The 18168-nt window shown below is 34.8% G+C and overlaps 1 protein-coding gene across 3 annotated transcripts in view; it reads right to left on the bottom strand.

Annotated features, from left to right (window-relative positions):
* Positions 1–14788, bottom strand: part of LOC109343306 (hydroxymethylglutaryl-CoA lyase, mitochondrial-like) — a 29381-nt gene extending 14593 nt beyond the window's left edge. Inside the window, exons 1-10 of one of the 3 annotated variants that reach the window (XM_019581535.1) lie at positions 14677–14788; positions 14377–14569; positions 8245–8434; positions 7781–7960; positions 6621–6701; positions 6368–6531; positions 5230–5366; positions 4554–4669; positions 3536–3827; positions 2378–2385 (exon numbers count right to left, since the gene is read on the bottom strand). In XM_019581535.1, the coding sequence (XP_019437080.1) occupies positions 3579–3827; positions 4554–4669; positions 5230–5366; positions 6368–6531; positions 6621–6701; positions 7781–7960; positions 8245–8434; positions 14377–14543 (1284 nt within the window). In that variant the 5' untranslated portion in view covers positions 14544–14569; positions 14677–14788 and the 3' untranslated portion in view covers positions 2378–2385; positions 3536–3578. Of the gene's footprint in view, positions 1–2377; positions 2386–3476; positions 3828–4553; positions 4670–5229; positions 5367–6367; positions 6532–6620; positions 6702–7780; positions 7961–8244; positions 8435–14376; positions 14570–14676 lie in introns of those variants that run through there. The other 2 variants (XM_019581536.1, XM_019581537.1) reach the window with 2 other exon arrangements.

Below are 18168 nucleotides of genomic sequence, written 5' to 3'. Positions count from 1 at the left end.
TACCAATTATATTATGCCTAATTTGCACATATAACATGTATGATAGATGCATGAACATACAATTAACTAGATGATGTATCTCATGAATATGATAGTTCAATTAAGATAGCTTAAGAGACTAGCATCTAGGTTTACCTAACCTATACTCAATTACTACGGCACACATCCCAGACTACTTAGATTATAGACTCAATTTATATCCTAGTCTAGACATGACCAAATGAGCATAAGGCCTATTGATTGTTGAGCCATCTTCAAGCTTTGTTAAACCTTTTTCTTCATCAAAACATAGGCTAAGACATGCTATGGTTATCCTTGACACTTTGAACTTTCACTGAATTTGACAACGATTGGTGAAAAAGGTTAATGTGCAGTCTAAGGAGGTCGTAAGTCTTAAAATAGATATGAGATTGAAATTAAAACTAGACACATATAGCACATTTGTAAGGTACAATAGATTAAAAAATATGACAATCCCTACATAGCATGTAGTGACATGATTTCCATTTGGTAGGGTAATGAAAACATGTTTGATTCTTTTGAAGATTTGATATGCAGGTAAGGAGCAACAGACATGATCTGTTGCTCCTGTATCAAGAATCCATGAAATGGATTTTGATTGATGAGATGCTTTAGGATATAGATTACTTGAGTTGTGCTTTTCTTGGTGTATGTTTGTTGAGCCAGGGATGGAGCAAATGACTTGGTTTGCAGCAGAATTACCTTGACTCATAAATTTTTGTATTAGATTCCTCAAAGTAGTGTGTTGAGTTGGTGTTAAAGGTAGATCCATCTCTGATTTTTCTTCATTTAGAGCACAATGCACATTGTCTTCACCTTGATGTGAATTGACTTCATTTCCTTGTGCAACATAGCTGCTGATGTTGCTTAAATTGTTTTGGTACCTTGGAGGAAAACCATGCTTTTTATAGCATGTATCCACAGTGTGTCCAAATCTTTGACAAAGGGTACATGATTTCAGACCTCTGCCCCTGCCAGAAATGCCAAATCTGTCTGGTGAAACATATCTATTGGGGTTGATCCTTCTATATCCTCTTCTCATTCCTCTTTGTCTATACTCATAACTATTGTTGCTATTGAAGTTGCTGGTGCTAGAGCTGTTTGCTGATATGTTTGGATCTTCAAAGATCATCTGTCTTTTTTGCTGAATCAGAATTGAAAACACTTTGTTTATAGGAGGACGAGGATCCATGACCATGATATGTGATCTTACTATCGAAAATTGTTCATTTAAGCCCCTTAGGAAACAGATCACGTAGTCATTCTCTCTATAGTTCTTGACCACTAGTATTGAGGTGCAACTGACTTCACAATGACATGGAGGAATGGGCCTATAATCATCAAGATGTTGCCATAGTCCTTTCATCTTGGTGAAGAATTTACTGATGGATAAATTTCTCTACTTGATTGAGTGAATTTCACCAATCAACTCATAAATGCGAAAGAAATCACCTTGATGGTATCTTTCACGAAGGTCATCCCAGATTTCTTGGGCATTTTGCATTCATAGAACACTTTGGATAGTGGATGGATCAACGAGTTGCGTTAGCCAAGATACAACAAGATTGTTGCACCTTTTCCAAGCATTGAATGTTGGGTCATGAGGGGGTGGTCTTAGTAGGATTCCATCAATGAAGTGCATTTTGTTTTTGGTTTCAAGTGTCATGGATATGACACAAGACAATGCGTGATAGTTTTCGCCATTGAGGAATGTGGAAACCAGAGTTGTTCCTGGATTGTCATTGGGATTCATATAGTAGGGGTTAGTTGAATCAAGAATGGGGTTTATCAATTGGTTTGCCATATCTAAAGATAGTAGAAGATAGTAGAAGGAAGAAAATAAATAAAGAGAGAGAGTTACTTGTTGTTTGAGAGATAGGAGATGAAATGGTGGCACAGTAGTAGCAGAGATACCCTTCAAAAGGGTGCTCTGATACCATGTGAAAATTGAGACTCCATGGAAGCAAAAGGATGAAGAAATGATTGAAAAGAAATTGAAGAACTTAATTTGACAAACCAAAAAAACAAGATGATGATAAATTGAATAAGAAATTTTTATTATTGAGTAAATGGATAAGAAAAGGAATGAGTAATCTGAATACAGAAGATGAAGAAAGGAACTTGAACTTATACTACAAGATGATCTTAACTACTTAACAGAAGCTTGCCTAAAATAGAAATTCAAAAAACTACTATAAAAGAAAAGGTGTTTGTTTTTCTACATTTGACTTAATTATTTATCCTTCTTCTTTCAAGTGGGGCTTTATTGTTAACACTAGATGATCCCAACTCATATTAACGTGAGTATTAGTATTGAATTCATTTCAAGCCAATTTCTATGGGATTGAAGTTAGATTGTGAACACTTTGATAGGTTTTGATACCCTTGGGTCGGATATGGTATTTCGTCCTTCTTATATGTTGAACACATTTTTGGAAATATTATCCACGGAATCACATATCCACTCTTCTAACTTCACAAGCGATATATCCAATGTAAAACCACTCTCATTTGCTATGACATTTTTTCCCTTAATTTTCTACCGAACACTACTATCAAATTACATCCAAATAAGATATCTAGTAATGTAACAATATACCAAGAACCAAATACTACCTAATAGATACTTTGACATGTAGAATTAATAAATATAGTTGTGTAACGTTTTCTAGCAAAACTAAAAGCCTAATCCAAAGGCAAAATAAAGTATCAACCGAAAACAACCTTGTAGAAGAGTGGTTGTGTATAAAAAACGAGAGCACATCTTCTATCCACAATATATGTTACTGCATGTGTTATCAGTTGTGATTGATTAAAAAAATACTTAATAATTAAACTTTACACTTAAATATACTTTTTTGAACTAATCATAGCTCATGATATATGGAGTGGTACAATTTGTAGAACAACAGATGTGCTCCTATAAAAATAGGATCTTTCCACACCATAAGAAAAAGAAATATGAATGTCAAATTGAAAAAGTTCTTGAGGGTCTTCAACTTGTGTATGATGATAATAACACCTAGAATAGTTAAAATTTATAATCTTCAAGAGCCTCACAAATCTTGGATGTAAGAAAATAAAATTAGAATGACAGCTTCTCAATTCTATACCGATAGAAACACACAATATATACAATGAGAACAAGAAAAGCTTTAATTTCATAAACTATTTTATTATAAAAATATGTGTACAAGATGATAATGTTGTTGAAATTTGATATCCTCTGCAATCTGCATTTTCATAATTTTATTATAAAAATAAGTATACTAGCATGTGAACGGGGCAATATCCTCTCTAGTATTGGAGATGAAAATACATAAAATATAAAGGAAAAAATAATATAACGTAACATTTTTTTCCTTTAAATGCAATGTCATACCACTTTTATCCTTAGGTGTAAAAGGAAAAGCAAGAACTTGTCTCTCCAATACTGTAGAGGATTCTTTTCTGACATGAACACATGTAATCCAATATGTAACAACTTATGAACACAAGAAATGCAATATGTGACCAATATACCTATCATGTGGAAGCATGATCTGGCTTTTAGTAACTCAGAGTTTGGAGGCATGAGCTGTAACTTTACTCAAGGCAGTTGCTGCTTTTGAACCCGATGAACGTCCTAAATACTTGCATATGAAATCCCCGGCTAGCATGAGCTTCCGAAGATCCACATTGGTTTTCACTCCAATTCCATTAAGCATGTATACAACATCCTCAGTGGCAACATTCCCAGTTGCACCCTTGGCATATGGACAACCTCCTAGACCAGAGACAGATGAATCCACTGTGCTGATTCCCATCTATACAAAAAATGACCACTTTTTACCAACATTAGAATTTTGTGAAACACAATTTAACACAAGTAGCATTTCCAAATTTTCACACTTTTTAAGAATGAATCATTTATAAAAAGATAAAAAAAGGGTGACCAAATGCACGAGCCTCCCAACTAATGGGATCTGAGTAGGGTGGACAAATAAAAAAGTGGGAAGTAAAAGTATTAGTTAGACCGCAAAGACAATATTCTCTTGCTAGGCAGAAAGTAAACAATCAGCAATGAAGTGCCTTGTCATGGGAAGTTAATTGAGTTTCTTCAAGTCAGAGACTGAACAGAAGACGTGACTTTATAATAAGAGGAGCAGAGCCAATGTTATCCAAAAAAATTTTGGGTATAATCAAGGGTATCTCTTCACTTTATGGGTAAGGAACTAATCTCTTTCATTGTACGCGGTTGTCACTCTCAGGAATCGAACCTTTGACCTTTGGCCTAGTATGATACATAGAGATCCAGTGAAACCTTATAACACTAGGTCATGTGAAGGTTATCCACTTTGATCAGAATCAATCCCAAAATCTTTGCAAGGGGTTAGTTTACAAGAGCAACAACCAAGCTTTAATCTCACTTGGTGTGAACAAATGGTTAGTTTGGAAAGAAAAAAAGTGAATAACACTACAAGACTTGCATAGAAACTTATATCTCAATAAAATATCAGCACCCACAAATTAAACAAAAAGAGACCTTTTACCTGAAGTGAAATTAGAATATTTGAAAGCGCCTGACCATAAGTATCGTGAAAGTGGACTGCAAGTTTATCAACTGGAACAACATCAAGAACAGCTTCAAGCATTGGAATGACACTACCTGCAAAGATGAGTAAGAATAATTAAAATCAGAAGAAAAAAATTATAAACCACGAAAGCAGAATAAGTATATTCGATCATATACAAGAACTAGTTAAATACAACTTTAGGTACGTCATACTTCTTAAAGTTTTCATAAACAGACATTCAGTTAATCTACTATGCTATCTTGCTTTTTTCTCCACAATTAACATAGTCTAGAGAGAACTGTGTTATTTTCTCACTTCACAGACCCCAATCACCTTAGACATCTCATCATATTCCTCATAGAATACCACATCTCAACAAATTTATTCCTAAGAAAGATAAAAATGAATTTTTTTTCTAGATAACATATACAATGACCTTTAAAGAAAACACCCCGTATAAAAAAGAAATATTTTCAATATACGGGATCCACTTCATAAGGTTATAGGATGAGACATTAGAATATGATTAAATGAGTCGGCTCAACAAGAAAAGGATCCATAGTCTTTCAACATGTCTGATAGATATACCAGCACTGCAACCAATGCTGAAATTCATCATAAAACATTAGTGCAACGAATGAAAAAACATTACCAGGTGTGCCAACACCAATCGTATCCCCTAGTGAAATCTCTGAACAACCCATCTCATAAAGTGATTTTGCAACATATGCTACTTTAGCTGGAGCAACATATCCTTCCAGAGGACATCCCACAACACATGATATATATCTGAAATATGAAATCAGTCACATGTATGATCATATAATTTGCTTGGACGAACTTGAAATTTTGAGTGAAGAGTAACAGAATACTGCTCTAAAATTGTTCAAATAATTTGAACAAGAAGTTGATAGATTCTAACGATGACAACTGAGAGTCCGGGACACGTTCTACTATGCTCTCATCCAAACAACAAAGCATAAATCTATATGAGGAGACTATGGTTAACAACAGATGAAACATGAATCAACAAAACTGTCTTAAGATGATTTCAAAGGAAATGTTTGGCAGAAATAATTTCAAACTGATTTGTGAAAATTATTTCACTTATTTATTTGTAGCAATTACATTGTTTGTGACATCAGGACTTAGAAGGTTTGAAATTATTTCCTTCGAAATCATCTTTGAATCATTTCTACATAAAAATTTCATCCATTTCAAAGATGAAGCATAAACCAAACGAAATAACTTCAATCCTTCCCTTTGACCTGATGTCACTAGAACAATGTAATTGTTGGAAATATCAGCCGAAGAGTAACAGTAATTAAATCTTCGTTCTTGAACATGTATATTCATGTAACTAGTTAGTATTATTGTTATTATTTGCATTTCTCACTTCATGAATATAAATATAAACATGCTAAGTGCAAGAATAATTTAAGCAATTCAAGCTCAAAAGTAATTGATACAAATAAATGAAACTGTCAACATGGCAATAGGTACTTCGGCTCAAAAGTTATTCTTCCATAAATACATCTAAACTTTTCATCCTTAGAGAGCCATATATAAATCAAAGGCATGGGAAACATTTGATAGCTGATAAGTAATGCTTCAAGATTATAAGAAAACCTGAAAAGTCTCATTCAAATCGTAATAAGTCCTATAAAATAAGTGACTGTACGTAAAAATAACAATTTTAGTTTAACAAGTAAAAACATACAACTTCAGGATGCCAAAATTTATCCGTCCCTTTTCTATAGAGATTGACATATATCAACAAAATATTATACCCGCGAACTGGGATTGAAAGATCTCTAGAAGCTAAAGCAATATCACGGCAACGAGAAAGATTATCCTCAATGCCACAGTTGAGATTTGCTTTAGAGAAAGATTCAGATGCTGCGGGAAAAACAGCCACCTCCTTAGCTCCAGCGGCAATAGCTGCCTCAAATCCCTGGAAAAACAGGGTTAGATAATCAAGTCTATCCACAAACTGTGAATCGAATAATATGCTATGCTATACCATTCACTACAAATTCATACTTTGAGGTTTGGAGTTAGGACAGGAAAGCTAGCACCTTCAACATTTTGAATTGCTGCCAATACATCCTTTGCATCTGCCAACTGAATTCAGTCACAAAGATGTGAAATTAGTTTAAAAGAGGGTCACATGATTTAGGGAAACATTGGATCTGAAAAATGTGTACAGCTCAAACACAATTTTGACAGTACAACAGAAATCATGACTATCATCTCACCCCTAGGCCACAATCATATGAAGAATTGAAGGGGGGAAATCAACAAAAAATATGTGAATTTATAAGACATTGGATCCTGTTAATATATGATCGTAATTTGTAAAAAATCTGAAAATCATCAAAGGAATGCACATTGCACAGTTGAACAGTTTTTGTTTGAAGAAAAAAAATAGTTTTCTGGAAAATCCAGCAATTAATAAAATTTCAAACAAGCACATTTCAGTATAACAAAGCACCAGTACATATCTGTGTTTCTTTTGCAAAACTGTGGCAAGCCGCAGAGGTAAACACTATGTTGTGCTATCTATCTATGCGTTCAATTTTCATTATCCACGGTCCATCTAATCAATAAATCATAGTAAGTAGTAACTAATGCGGAGAGCCTTAAGCCTTTAATGACATTCTTAGAATGAATAGTAAAGACTCAATGCTCAAGTATGTACCAATATAGACAAACACTGAGTCCCTGACACACAAAAATTATTTGCATTGTGATATCACGCTAAAATATCCAACAGATGTTAACCACTATTGGGCTACAGCCGATATTTATAGCAAGGTATATTATCCTTACTTTCTATTCCATACAAAAAATTCAGAATCAGACTAAAACTGGTGGAAGCCCCTGACCCATGCGACAGACCTTCATAGTCACTCATTCATGAAAAATAATAAGCTATAGTATGTTTTCAGAAAAGTTTCAAAAGCAGGTACAGATTATAACAAATGCAAAACACACCAAATCAACTCATGTCACAAGCAAAGACAAGACTAAAACCTGAATGCATAAAATGGTCAAATATCAGCCTGTGTAATTTTTTATTAAAAACTTGTGTAAATATTCTAGAAAATGTGTCAAAAACAAATAATGATGATATTACATGATCATTATGGGTAAATAAGAAAATGATGATTGTCTCGAAGAAAAAAAAGATAGACTTTTACCTGTGGTACCCATTTTGGCGAGACAAAACTTGTTGCCTCAACAACAGACAACCCCGCAGAAACTAGCAATTTTATCAACTCAACTTTTACATCTGTAGGAATGATAGACTTCTCATTTTGCAATCCATCCCTTGGACCAACCTCCACTATCTTTACAAAGTCTGGAATACTTTTAAGAAGCTGAAGCATTACATGTATTATTAGTAACAAATTACTCAACAATGAGACAATCGGAAAAAAAATATAAATGAAGCAAGGAAATACTTAATAAGACAAGTAAAACATCATATTAGGTCAGTGTTAAATGTACATAATAGAATTATAAAATAAAAATAGTCTTGCTTTTTTAAACAAAAGAAAATTTTATGTTCAACATGGCTGCAACAATTATGTAACAGGTTAACTATGTGTCATCTTCCTTTCTTGAACATAGGGTAAAAAGGTAAATATAAGATTTATGGCACCTTACTTGAGAACTCCTTTGTGCATCCATCATTGTGATCAGACCTAAAATGATGATTTACCAAATAGCAGGGAGGATAAGGAGTATCATTTGGCCTTGAAGTCCAGTTCAGGAATTGAGAGAAACCTTTTATATTGTATTTGTCAATTGCATTACCAAGCTCTCTTGTTTTTGTAATTTCCCTTGTGTATCTAAAATAAGGAAAGCAAAATACAAATTATTTATGGTAATGACCATTATCTTCAACAAAATTAAGAGCTTTATCATCCTGAAATAGCAAGACGCAATGAACATTCATGCATAAAGCTACAAAAGCAGCCCTGTTCCATTTAACAATAGCTAGGCGCTAGTGTTCAATTTGTATGTGATAAGGCTCAATCCAGGCCAAGGGTTACAAATGTATACAAAAGGGGAAAGAGGGGAGTTTGGTTGAAGTAAAAGTAACCAAACTTGCCTATTATACCCTTGGGTAGTTAGGTAGTTAACTTTCTATAAATAGGAAGTTGTTGAGGGGAAGTTAGTTAGTTTTTTAGAGAGGGAAAGTCACTAATTGTGGAATCCGTAACAACGGAGGATCGAGGGATCCATTGTACTCTGTTTTTCTTCTATTCTTCATTCTAAAAGTAATACAATTCTTAGATTAGAACCCTAGCAGAATCCAATTGATTCTGGTTAGGGGCATTTCCTTTATTTTCTATCTTTTTCTTCAACCTTGGATACCAGTGTTTATCACTAGTATCAGAGCACCGTTTCTGGTGCCTGAGGGGAGTGAGAACCACCGTAGTTTCCGCCGCAATCGTTAATGGTTTCTACAAGAAGTATGTCACGAGAAGACGAGGATTGGGAAGGTATGAAAAAAGATAGGGAGGAGCTTCGTATGCGCGTAGAGCTCAATGAGGCACGCATGAAGAAAACTGGAGATTTACTGGAAGCCATAGCCTCGAAGTTAGGGATTGCAAGTGACAACCAGGGCCCAGAAAGGAGTAGTGAGAACGATGAAGAGGTAGAGAGCCATAAACTACCATTGAGCCACGATAAATGGAGAAAACTGGAGATTCCAATTTTCAGTGGTGATGATGCGCATGGATGGGTCCAGAAATTGGAAAGGTACTTCACAATGAGAGCCATCACAGAAGCTGAAAGGATGCAGGCAACCATGGTTGCCTTAGATGGGAGAGCTCTTAGTTGGTTTCAGTGGTGGGAACGGTGTAACCCCTCACCTACTTGGAGCAGTTTCAAAATTGCAGTGGTAAGGCGATTCCAACCTTCAATGATACAAAATCCTTTCGAATTGTTGTTATCTTTAAAACAAGAAGGGAGTGTGGAGGTATATGTAGAGGAATTTGAGAAATATGCAGGGGCTTTACATGATATTAATCAAGATTTTGTAAGGGGAATTTTCTTAAATGAGTTGAGGGAGGAGGTTAGGGTAGAAGTGAAGTTGTATGAACTGGGTACCCTAACTGAGATGATACAAAAAGCTATACTCATTGAACAAAAAAATAATGTGGTGAATAAGAGGCCTAGTGGGGGGTTTGTGAGGTCTGGTGGTATCAGTAGAACCCTCCAATATGAGTACTACTGGAAGGGAAGGGTCCTCAATAGGGAGCAGTGGGGTTGGCAGCTCTAGGGGTGTCCAGGAAGTTGATCAATCCAGAAGCAGAGGAGAGTATAGGAGGCTTACCAGTGTGGAGATGAGGGAGAAGAGAGAAAAAGATCTCTGTTTCAGGTGTGATGAACCTTTTTCTAGGGATCACATATGCCAGAAGAAGCAACTCAGGATGCTCATCTTGGGTGAAGGGGAGGAGTCTGAGGGGGAAATGGAGTTAGGACAGGAGCTTGATGTCTTCAACTCTTTACAATTATCACTGTATTCCATAGGGGGTTCACATCTACCAAATCTTGGAAGATCAGGGGGATTCTAGGGGGGAGATCAGTGGTGGTAATGATTGACTGTGGAGCTTCACATAACTTCATAGCCAAGGAAGTGGTGGAAAGCATGAGGTTAAATGTGCAAGAAACCAGGGCTTACTTTGTAGAAGTGGGGGATGGACACAGAGTTAGGTGTCAAGGAAGGTGTTCTCAACTCAAATTGAGTCTACAAGGGCTTGAGGTGGTGCAGGATTTCTACCTGTTTGGGCTGAAGGGGGTGGATTTGGTGCTAGGCATTGAATGGCTAGCAGGATTGGGCAGAGTCAGTGCTGATTTTGGGAAGATGGTGTTGAACATCAACATAGCAGGGTCTACTTTCACCTTGACAGGGGATCCTACTTTAACCAAGACAGAATTATCATTGGGAGCCTTCATGCAGGTTCTTATGGAAGAAGGGGAAGGCCTACTAATTCAGTGTGATACTCACCATCAGGTTCAGGATGCAGAGGTGGTGCCCAAAGAATTGCAGCAGGTACTCTTCCAGTTTCAGGATGTCTTCAAAGATCCTCAAGGGCTTCCTCCCTCAAGGAGACATGATCATGCCATTCACTTAAAGGAGGGTACTGAGGTACCTAATATTCGACCTTATAGGTGTCCACACTACCAGAAGGCTGAAATTGAAAGGTTGGTAGTAGAAATGATGGGTGCAGGGGTGATTAGGCCTAGTATAAGTCCATACTCTAGCCCTATCATCTTAGTGAAGAAGAAGGATGGGGGTTGGAGGTTTTGTGTTGATTATAGGGCACTTAAGAAGATTATTGTGCCCAATAAGTTCCCTATTCCTTTGATTGAAGAACTGCTTGATGAACTAGGGGGTGCAAGGGTGTTTTCCAAACTGGATCTTAAGGCAGGGTACCATCAGATAAGAATGAAGGAAGCAGATGTTGAGAAGACTACTTTTAGGACTCATGAGGGGCACTATGAGTTCTTGGTTATGCCCTTTGGGCTTACCAATGCTCCCTCTACATTTCAGTCCATGATGAATGAGATTTTGAGGCCTTATTTGAGGAAGTTTGCCCTGGTATTCTTTGATGACATCTTAGTCTACAGCTTAGATTTAAAGGCCCATAGCCATCACCTACAACTAGTATTGACATTGCTGGCAGAGCATCAGTTGAAGGCAAACCAGAAGAAGTGTAGTTTTGGGCAGACTAGCATTGAATACCTAGGCCACATTATCTCTGAACAAGGGGTGTCTGCTGACTTGTCTAAAGTAGAGGATATGGTGACTTGGCCTCAACCTACCAACATTAAGGCCTTGAGGGGGTTCCTGGGGCTCACTGGTTACTATAGGAAATTTGTCCAGAATTATGGGAGGATTGCTAAGCCACTAACTGAGTTGCTCAAGAAGGACTCATTCAAGTGGAGCTCTGAAGCCACTGCTGCTTTTGAAGAGTTGAAGACAGCTATGACTTCTCTGCCTTGGCTAGCTGTTCCTGACTTTGAAAAGGTGTTTACCATAGAAACAGATGCATCCAGCAAGGGGTTAGGGGCAGTCTTAATGCAAGAAGGAAGGCCACTAGCTTTTTGGAGTCAGGGTTTATCCTTGAGGGCTCAACAAAAATCTGTGTATGAGAGGGAGCTGATGGCTTTGGTTCAAGCAATTCAGAAATGGAGACACTATTTAGTTGGGAGGCATTTCATCATCAAAACAAATCAGAAGAGTCTCAAATTCCTAACTGAACAAAGATTGTTTTCTGAAGAGCAGTTCAAGTGGGCAGCTAAATTGGTTGGGTTAGATTTTGAGATCCAATATAAACCAGGGTGTGAGAACTATGTGGCTGATGCCCTCTCTAGGAAACTCATGTACTCTGCCATCTCTATTATCAATAGTGAGGAGGTGGATCTCTGGAATACAGAGTTGCAACAAGACTCCAAGTGGAAGCAGGTCATCCAAGAGATGATCATCACTCCAACTGCACACCCTGATTTTGAGTTAAGGAAGGGGATCCTCTATTATAAGAGCAGGTTATTCTTATCCAAAAACTCCAACAGGATTCCTATCATAATGGCAGAGTGTCATGATACTCCCATGGGTGGTCATTCTGGCCATTTCAGGACATACAAGAAGATTGCCAATTTTCTATATTGGGAGGGGATGAAAGCTGATATTAAGAGGTTTGTAGAGAATTGTGAGGTGTGTCAAAGGAGCAAGTACTCTACATTGGCTCCTGCAGGGCTCTTGCAACCTATTCCTATACCCCAGGAAGTATGGAGAGATATCTCTATGGACTTCATAGGAGGGCTACCTAGGGTCAAGGGCAAGGATACTATTTTTGTGGTGGTTGACAGATTATCCAAGTATGCTCATATGTTTGCTTTAGGTCATCCCTACTTAGCAAAGGATGTTGCAGCCCTGTTTCTAAAAGAGGTGGTTAAGCTCCATGGGTTCCCTACTACTATCATTTCTGACAGAGATTCTGTATTTCTCAGCCAATTCTGGAAGGAGATGTTCAAGGTTGCTGGCACACAACTCAAGTTTAGTACCTCCTATCACCCTTACAGTGATGGGCAAACTCAGGTGGTTAATAGGTGCTTGGAGACCTACCTGAGATGTTTTGTTGGCCTTAGACCTAAGCAGTGGTTAGAGTGGCTATCATAGGCAGAATTCTGGTTTAAGTCCAATTATAATGGATCAGCTGGGATGACACATTTTAAAGCATTGTATGGCAGAGAGGCACCTACTTTACTGAAGGCAGGGGCTATTCCCTCTAAAGTTGAGGAGGTAAACAGGTTGGTTATCCAGAGAGATGAGGTGGTGGCAGAGCTAAAAGATAATTTGTTGAAAGCACATAACTTGATGAAACAGCAGGCAGATAAGCACAGAAGAGATGTGGTCTTTGAGTTGGGAGATTGGGTCTATCTCAAATTACAACCCTACAAGCTTAAATCCTTGGCCAAACGTCCTTATGCCAAGCTAGCACCAAGGTACTATGGACCCTACCAAATGATTGAGAAGGTGGGGGCAGTTGCTTATAAATTGGTTTTACCCCCACATGCAAGGATACATCTAGTATTCCATATTTCTCTGCTGAAGCAAGCCCTAAAACCTCAACAACAACCTCAATCCCTACCTCCAATGTTGAGTGAGGAATTGGAATTAGAGGTGGTGCCAGAGATCCTTCTAGACCAGAGAACAGGGGATCAAGGAAGGAGGGAGGTGTTAGTCAAATGGAAGGACCTTCCAGACCATGACTGCTCTTGGGAGGATACAGTTACCCTCCAAGTAAGATTTCCAGATTTTCAAATTGAGGACAAGTTGGTTCTTTTAGGGGAGGGTATTGATAAGGCTCAATCCAGGCCAAGGGTTACAAATGTATACAAAAGGGGAAAGAGGGGAGTTTGGTTGAAGTAAAAGTAACCAAACTTGCCTATTATACCCTTGGTAGTTAGGTAGTTAACTTTCTATAAATAGGAAGTTGTTGAGGGGAAGTTAGTTAGTTTTTTAGAGAGGGAAAGTCACTGATTGTGGAATCAGTAACAAGGGAGGATCGAGGGATCCATTGTACTCTGTTTTTCTTCTATTCTTCATTCTAAAAGTAATACAATTCTTGATTAGAACCCTAGCAGAATCCAATTGATTCTGGTTATGGGCATTTCCTTTATTTTCTATCTTTTTCTTCAACCTTAGATATCAGTGTTTATCAGTATGTTACTCGGTCACCAAATACCTCTTATATATAACATTCACACCTCTATAAAACAAACAGCAAATAATCAACTCATGCTGCTTCTACCAAGAAATATCTTCAGATTTCAATAAAAATTTACTACAAACTAATGTTAACTAATGTCTCCTTAGTGCATCATCAACTTCACCATTGTTGTCCAATTCAGCGTCTCCAAGTTATCGGAAAAAATAAACCATCAATCCAACTTCTAGACTCAACTATGCATGTGCTCCCATTAATTAGGTTCAATCCAAACAATATATGCAAATGCAAGTCCAACTCAATAAGAAATCAATCAATTGGTTACATATCATTAATAAATACAGTAAAGCCCTCAAGAACTCAAACCAAATTCAATAGAACCTAAACTCAAACAATTACATCTCATACATAAACCAAAATGAAAACATAAAACAAAAGCAGAACCCACATGTGCTCAAAATTGATCTTCCTATGATCCCTATCAAATGAAAATTTAAACAAACAATTTCAACTATGGCCAATATAAAAACTTAAATAAAATGAGTTACTTGCAAATTTGTGATAAATCAAGAGATTCTTCCACTCCATTAGCTCTATCAATAGTAACACCACCATATCTTGAGAACCCAGTAACAAGTTGCATAAGAGCTGATTGATGATCCAATAAGCTTTCCTTTTGCATGATCTTATGCAGCATACCCATTTTTGAAAACATTGAGTTAACAACACAATCTGAGTTATCTGTTGAAAAATGAAAACAAATCATAAAAAAGATTAAAACTTTGAGAAACCCAGATAGAAATAAACTTGAAAAAAGCGGAAAGTTTAATAATGATGGGTAAGAGAACCTTAAATTGTGTTATGAGATAACTTTGTTATTAAATTAGGGAAGAAAAAAATATGAAGAAGAAAAGGAAGAACGGGAAGATGAATTGAATAAGGACAAACGTTAAAGTAGTAATGTTCAAATAATGGAGTATCTATCTTATTATTATTATTATTATTTTATTTGAAGAATAAACAATCAAACTATTATTTATTTAAAACTAAATATATATTATCAACATTTTATATATCTACCAACAATGGTTCAAGTGATATATATTTGATTCTCTTTAAGCAATGTCTCATATTCGAATCTTATAGATGAAAAATATCTCCTGTGAAAATTAATCTTACATACATGTAGTTATTTTCGACTCAGACAGGATTATCTCCAGTGTCAGGATACATATAGAAAACCAAAAAACATTTTTTATATCTTTAATTATTTTAAATCATTATCACTATGTTAAATTTATATGTTTTATTATTATTAATTTATTTTTTATAACCTATTATATTTAATTTGTTGAATTTAAATTGTACTTGATAAGTACTATCGTGTATAAAAAAGAAAATAATTTTCCATATATACTTTCTATCATAAAAAAAACATAGTTAGACATGTAATTTTGTTTTGCCCTATTTTTATTCATAATTTCCATTTCCAATCTATATTTATAAAATTTGATTTTTTACATTTCCAACTTTTATTTTCACATTTGTCTATTTAAATATTATTTTTATAATATTAAAAAATGTCCTGCCTATCAAAACTCTAATAATAATTTGACAACTTATCTACCATTAATAAAAAAATTGGTATTTAGTTAACATGTAATTTTCCCTATTTTTCCTCTAATAATAACTTATATTTTCACCTTATATCTTTAACTTAAAATTGAATTCATTAACTATATAATAAAAAAAATTCATTCATACCACATGTTACATTCTCTTCATTTTTTTCCTCTCCTAAAACGTTCTATATTACTACTATGTACATTCACACATCATATCCTTACTTTTTATAAATTTTATATTTTAATAATTTAATGTTAAATAATGATTGCTCTTATGTTTTGTTACGTTAAAAAGTAATAACCTGTTGAACATTAGATGAGATTAAAATTTTGTCCGAACTATATCTCTTTTATGTTTCATTTCATTTTTAATACTACATCTTCATCTCTCTCCCTTGCATCTTCATCTCTCATTTACCTCTCCATCTCTCACATACAGGTAAGTGTCTAACTTGTATAAATCTCTTGGTGGGTAAGCAAGCATATACATTTAATAATCTCACTTTTGGTAACAAAACCTTAATATAATTCATTCACATTATCTTATGTAGTTGTTTAACTTAAATATAAAAAAATATATGTATAGTTTCACTCCATTCAATATTTGCATTAATCTATCTATATTATTTCATGTTTATTGTTACTCTAAGAATTATTGTATTTTTTCACCTCATCAAAGCTTTGTGATACTTTTCCCATTGAATTTTAATATCACAATTCAGATTATTTGGATTTTAATTTTATTCATGTTATAATTAAAAAAAATCAAATTTGAAGATGAAATTTTTTATAACTTTTAAATATATTTTTTAATAAAAAAAGACTTATATATAGTATCATAATTTAATTTCTTTATTTTTATTAAAAAATTATATTCAGAATTGAAAAAATCATTTCATTATCTAAAACTTTTAAAATATTTATTTTTAAACAAAAGAATCACAGTATCATATTTCAGTTTTCTATTTTCATTAAAAAATTCAAATTCGAAATTGTTATTTATTTTCCTTATGTGTTTGAATAAAAAAGTACATAGGTAATACATATCTTCTTAACCATGTGAATATACAAGTAACATGTATATTTTAATTATATAAATGCACAAGTAACTTGTGTTTTCTTAGTAATGCGAGTGTACGAGTAACATGTGTTTTCTTAGTAATGCGAGTGTACGAGTAACATGTGTTTTCTTAGTAATGTGAGTGTACGAGTAACATATGTGTTTGTAACCATGTGAATGCACAAGTCACATGCATGTTCTTAACGAATGCACATTTAATATGAGTGATTTTAACCATGCAAATACACGAGTAACATATGTATTTTTAACCATGTAAATACACATACAATATGTATATTCTTAATCATGCAACAAAAATATACAACCAATATAAATGTATGGGTAACTTGTTACTATAAAATAAATAAAGGGTTAAAGGTGTACAATCACCTTATTTTCCCACAAATCAATTGTGAATTCCTTCTTTTGCTAATAGTAATAAATAAAAGGATCTATAAGTCATTATCTTCTAAATCTTTTATCACATCGAAATTTGACTTTGGATGATAATATAACATCAATTTTATAAACATCTAATAATTATTATTATTAAAAAGTTTCGATATGTCTATAAATGAAATATGTTGCTTAATGTATGCTATGATTTGTATTAGATTATACTTGATATAGGTAGTTAGCCAAATGTGAAAGTATATGTCAAAACCAAATAAGTAACATTGGGAAGCAGTCAAATATATTTTCAGATAATTGAAGAGGAATACATGTCTTGATATCATGTTTGGCAACCAATAGAGTAAGTATTGAGTTGTTGGTTATGTTGACTCAGATTATGCAGGAGACTTGGATGATAGAAGATTCAGAATAGAGTTTGTCTTTATCCTTGTAGGTGAACCAATTATGTGGAGATTATCAATTCAATATGTTGTTATTATGTCCACAATTGAAGTAAATTATATGACAGTTGGCGAAGCTTCTAAGGAAGCTCCATGGCTTATAGAGTGAATAAATGAATTAGACATTGAACAATGTAGAGTTTTGATGCATTGTGACAATTAGAGTGATATCTTATTGATAAAGAATCATGTGTATCATGTTCGGACCAAACATATTAATCTGAGATTTCAAAGGATTAGAGAGTTGGTAGTTCGTGGACATATACTATTGCAGAAAGTTTACACTTCAGAAGATGCAACTATATGTCAACCAACCCGGTTACCATATACAAGTTTAGGCATTGTCTGAGCTTGCTGAACATTCACTGATATTGGATTATGAAGCACCCTAACTCGATGACAGAAAATGGAGATTGATTATATTCATCAAGATGTAGATTATTGTGCAATGACTTATATTCAATGTATCATACCTTTTCTCCTAATAACAACAATACAAGTTATGAGTTTAAGCAAATGTAAATGGATTGGGTAGATGTCTATATATTTATGTGTTATGTAAATCTAATATAATAAGAGTAACAATAGCTAAACACAAATCTTTATTCTCTAATACATATTAGTAGCCTCTCAAAAAAGGCTTTGAGAAGTGGGTAAAGTCTTACCCTTCCAAATAGAAGTTTTACGAAAGTTCGTGAAGGTGTTGGACTGTTGGGTGCAAAAAAATATCTTCTAAGATGGCTTATTGGCTTAGTCCAATGATAGAATTCAATTGTTGGGCTACCATTCATAAGTATGATC

This window comes from Lupinus angustifolius, chromosome LG03, assembly GCF_001865875.1.
Source record: "Lupinus angustifolius cultivar Tanjil chromosome LG03, LupAngTanjil_v1.0, whole genome shotgun sequence".
Taxonomy (NCBI): domain Eukaryota; kingdom Viridiplantae; phylum Streptophyta; class Magnoliopsida; order Fabales; family Fabaceae; genus Lupinus; species Lupinus angustifolius.
The sequence above is the reverse complement of the archived record's forward strand: the minus strand, read 5'-3'. Positions and strand labels throughout refer to the sequence as shown.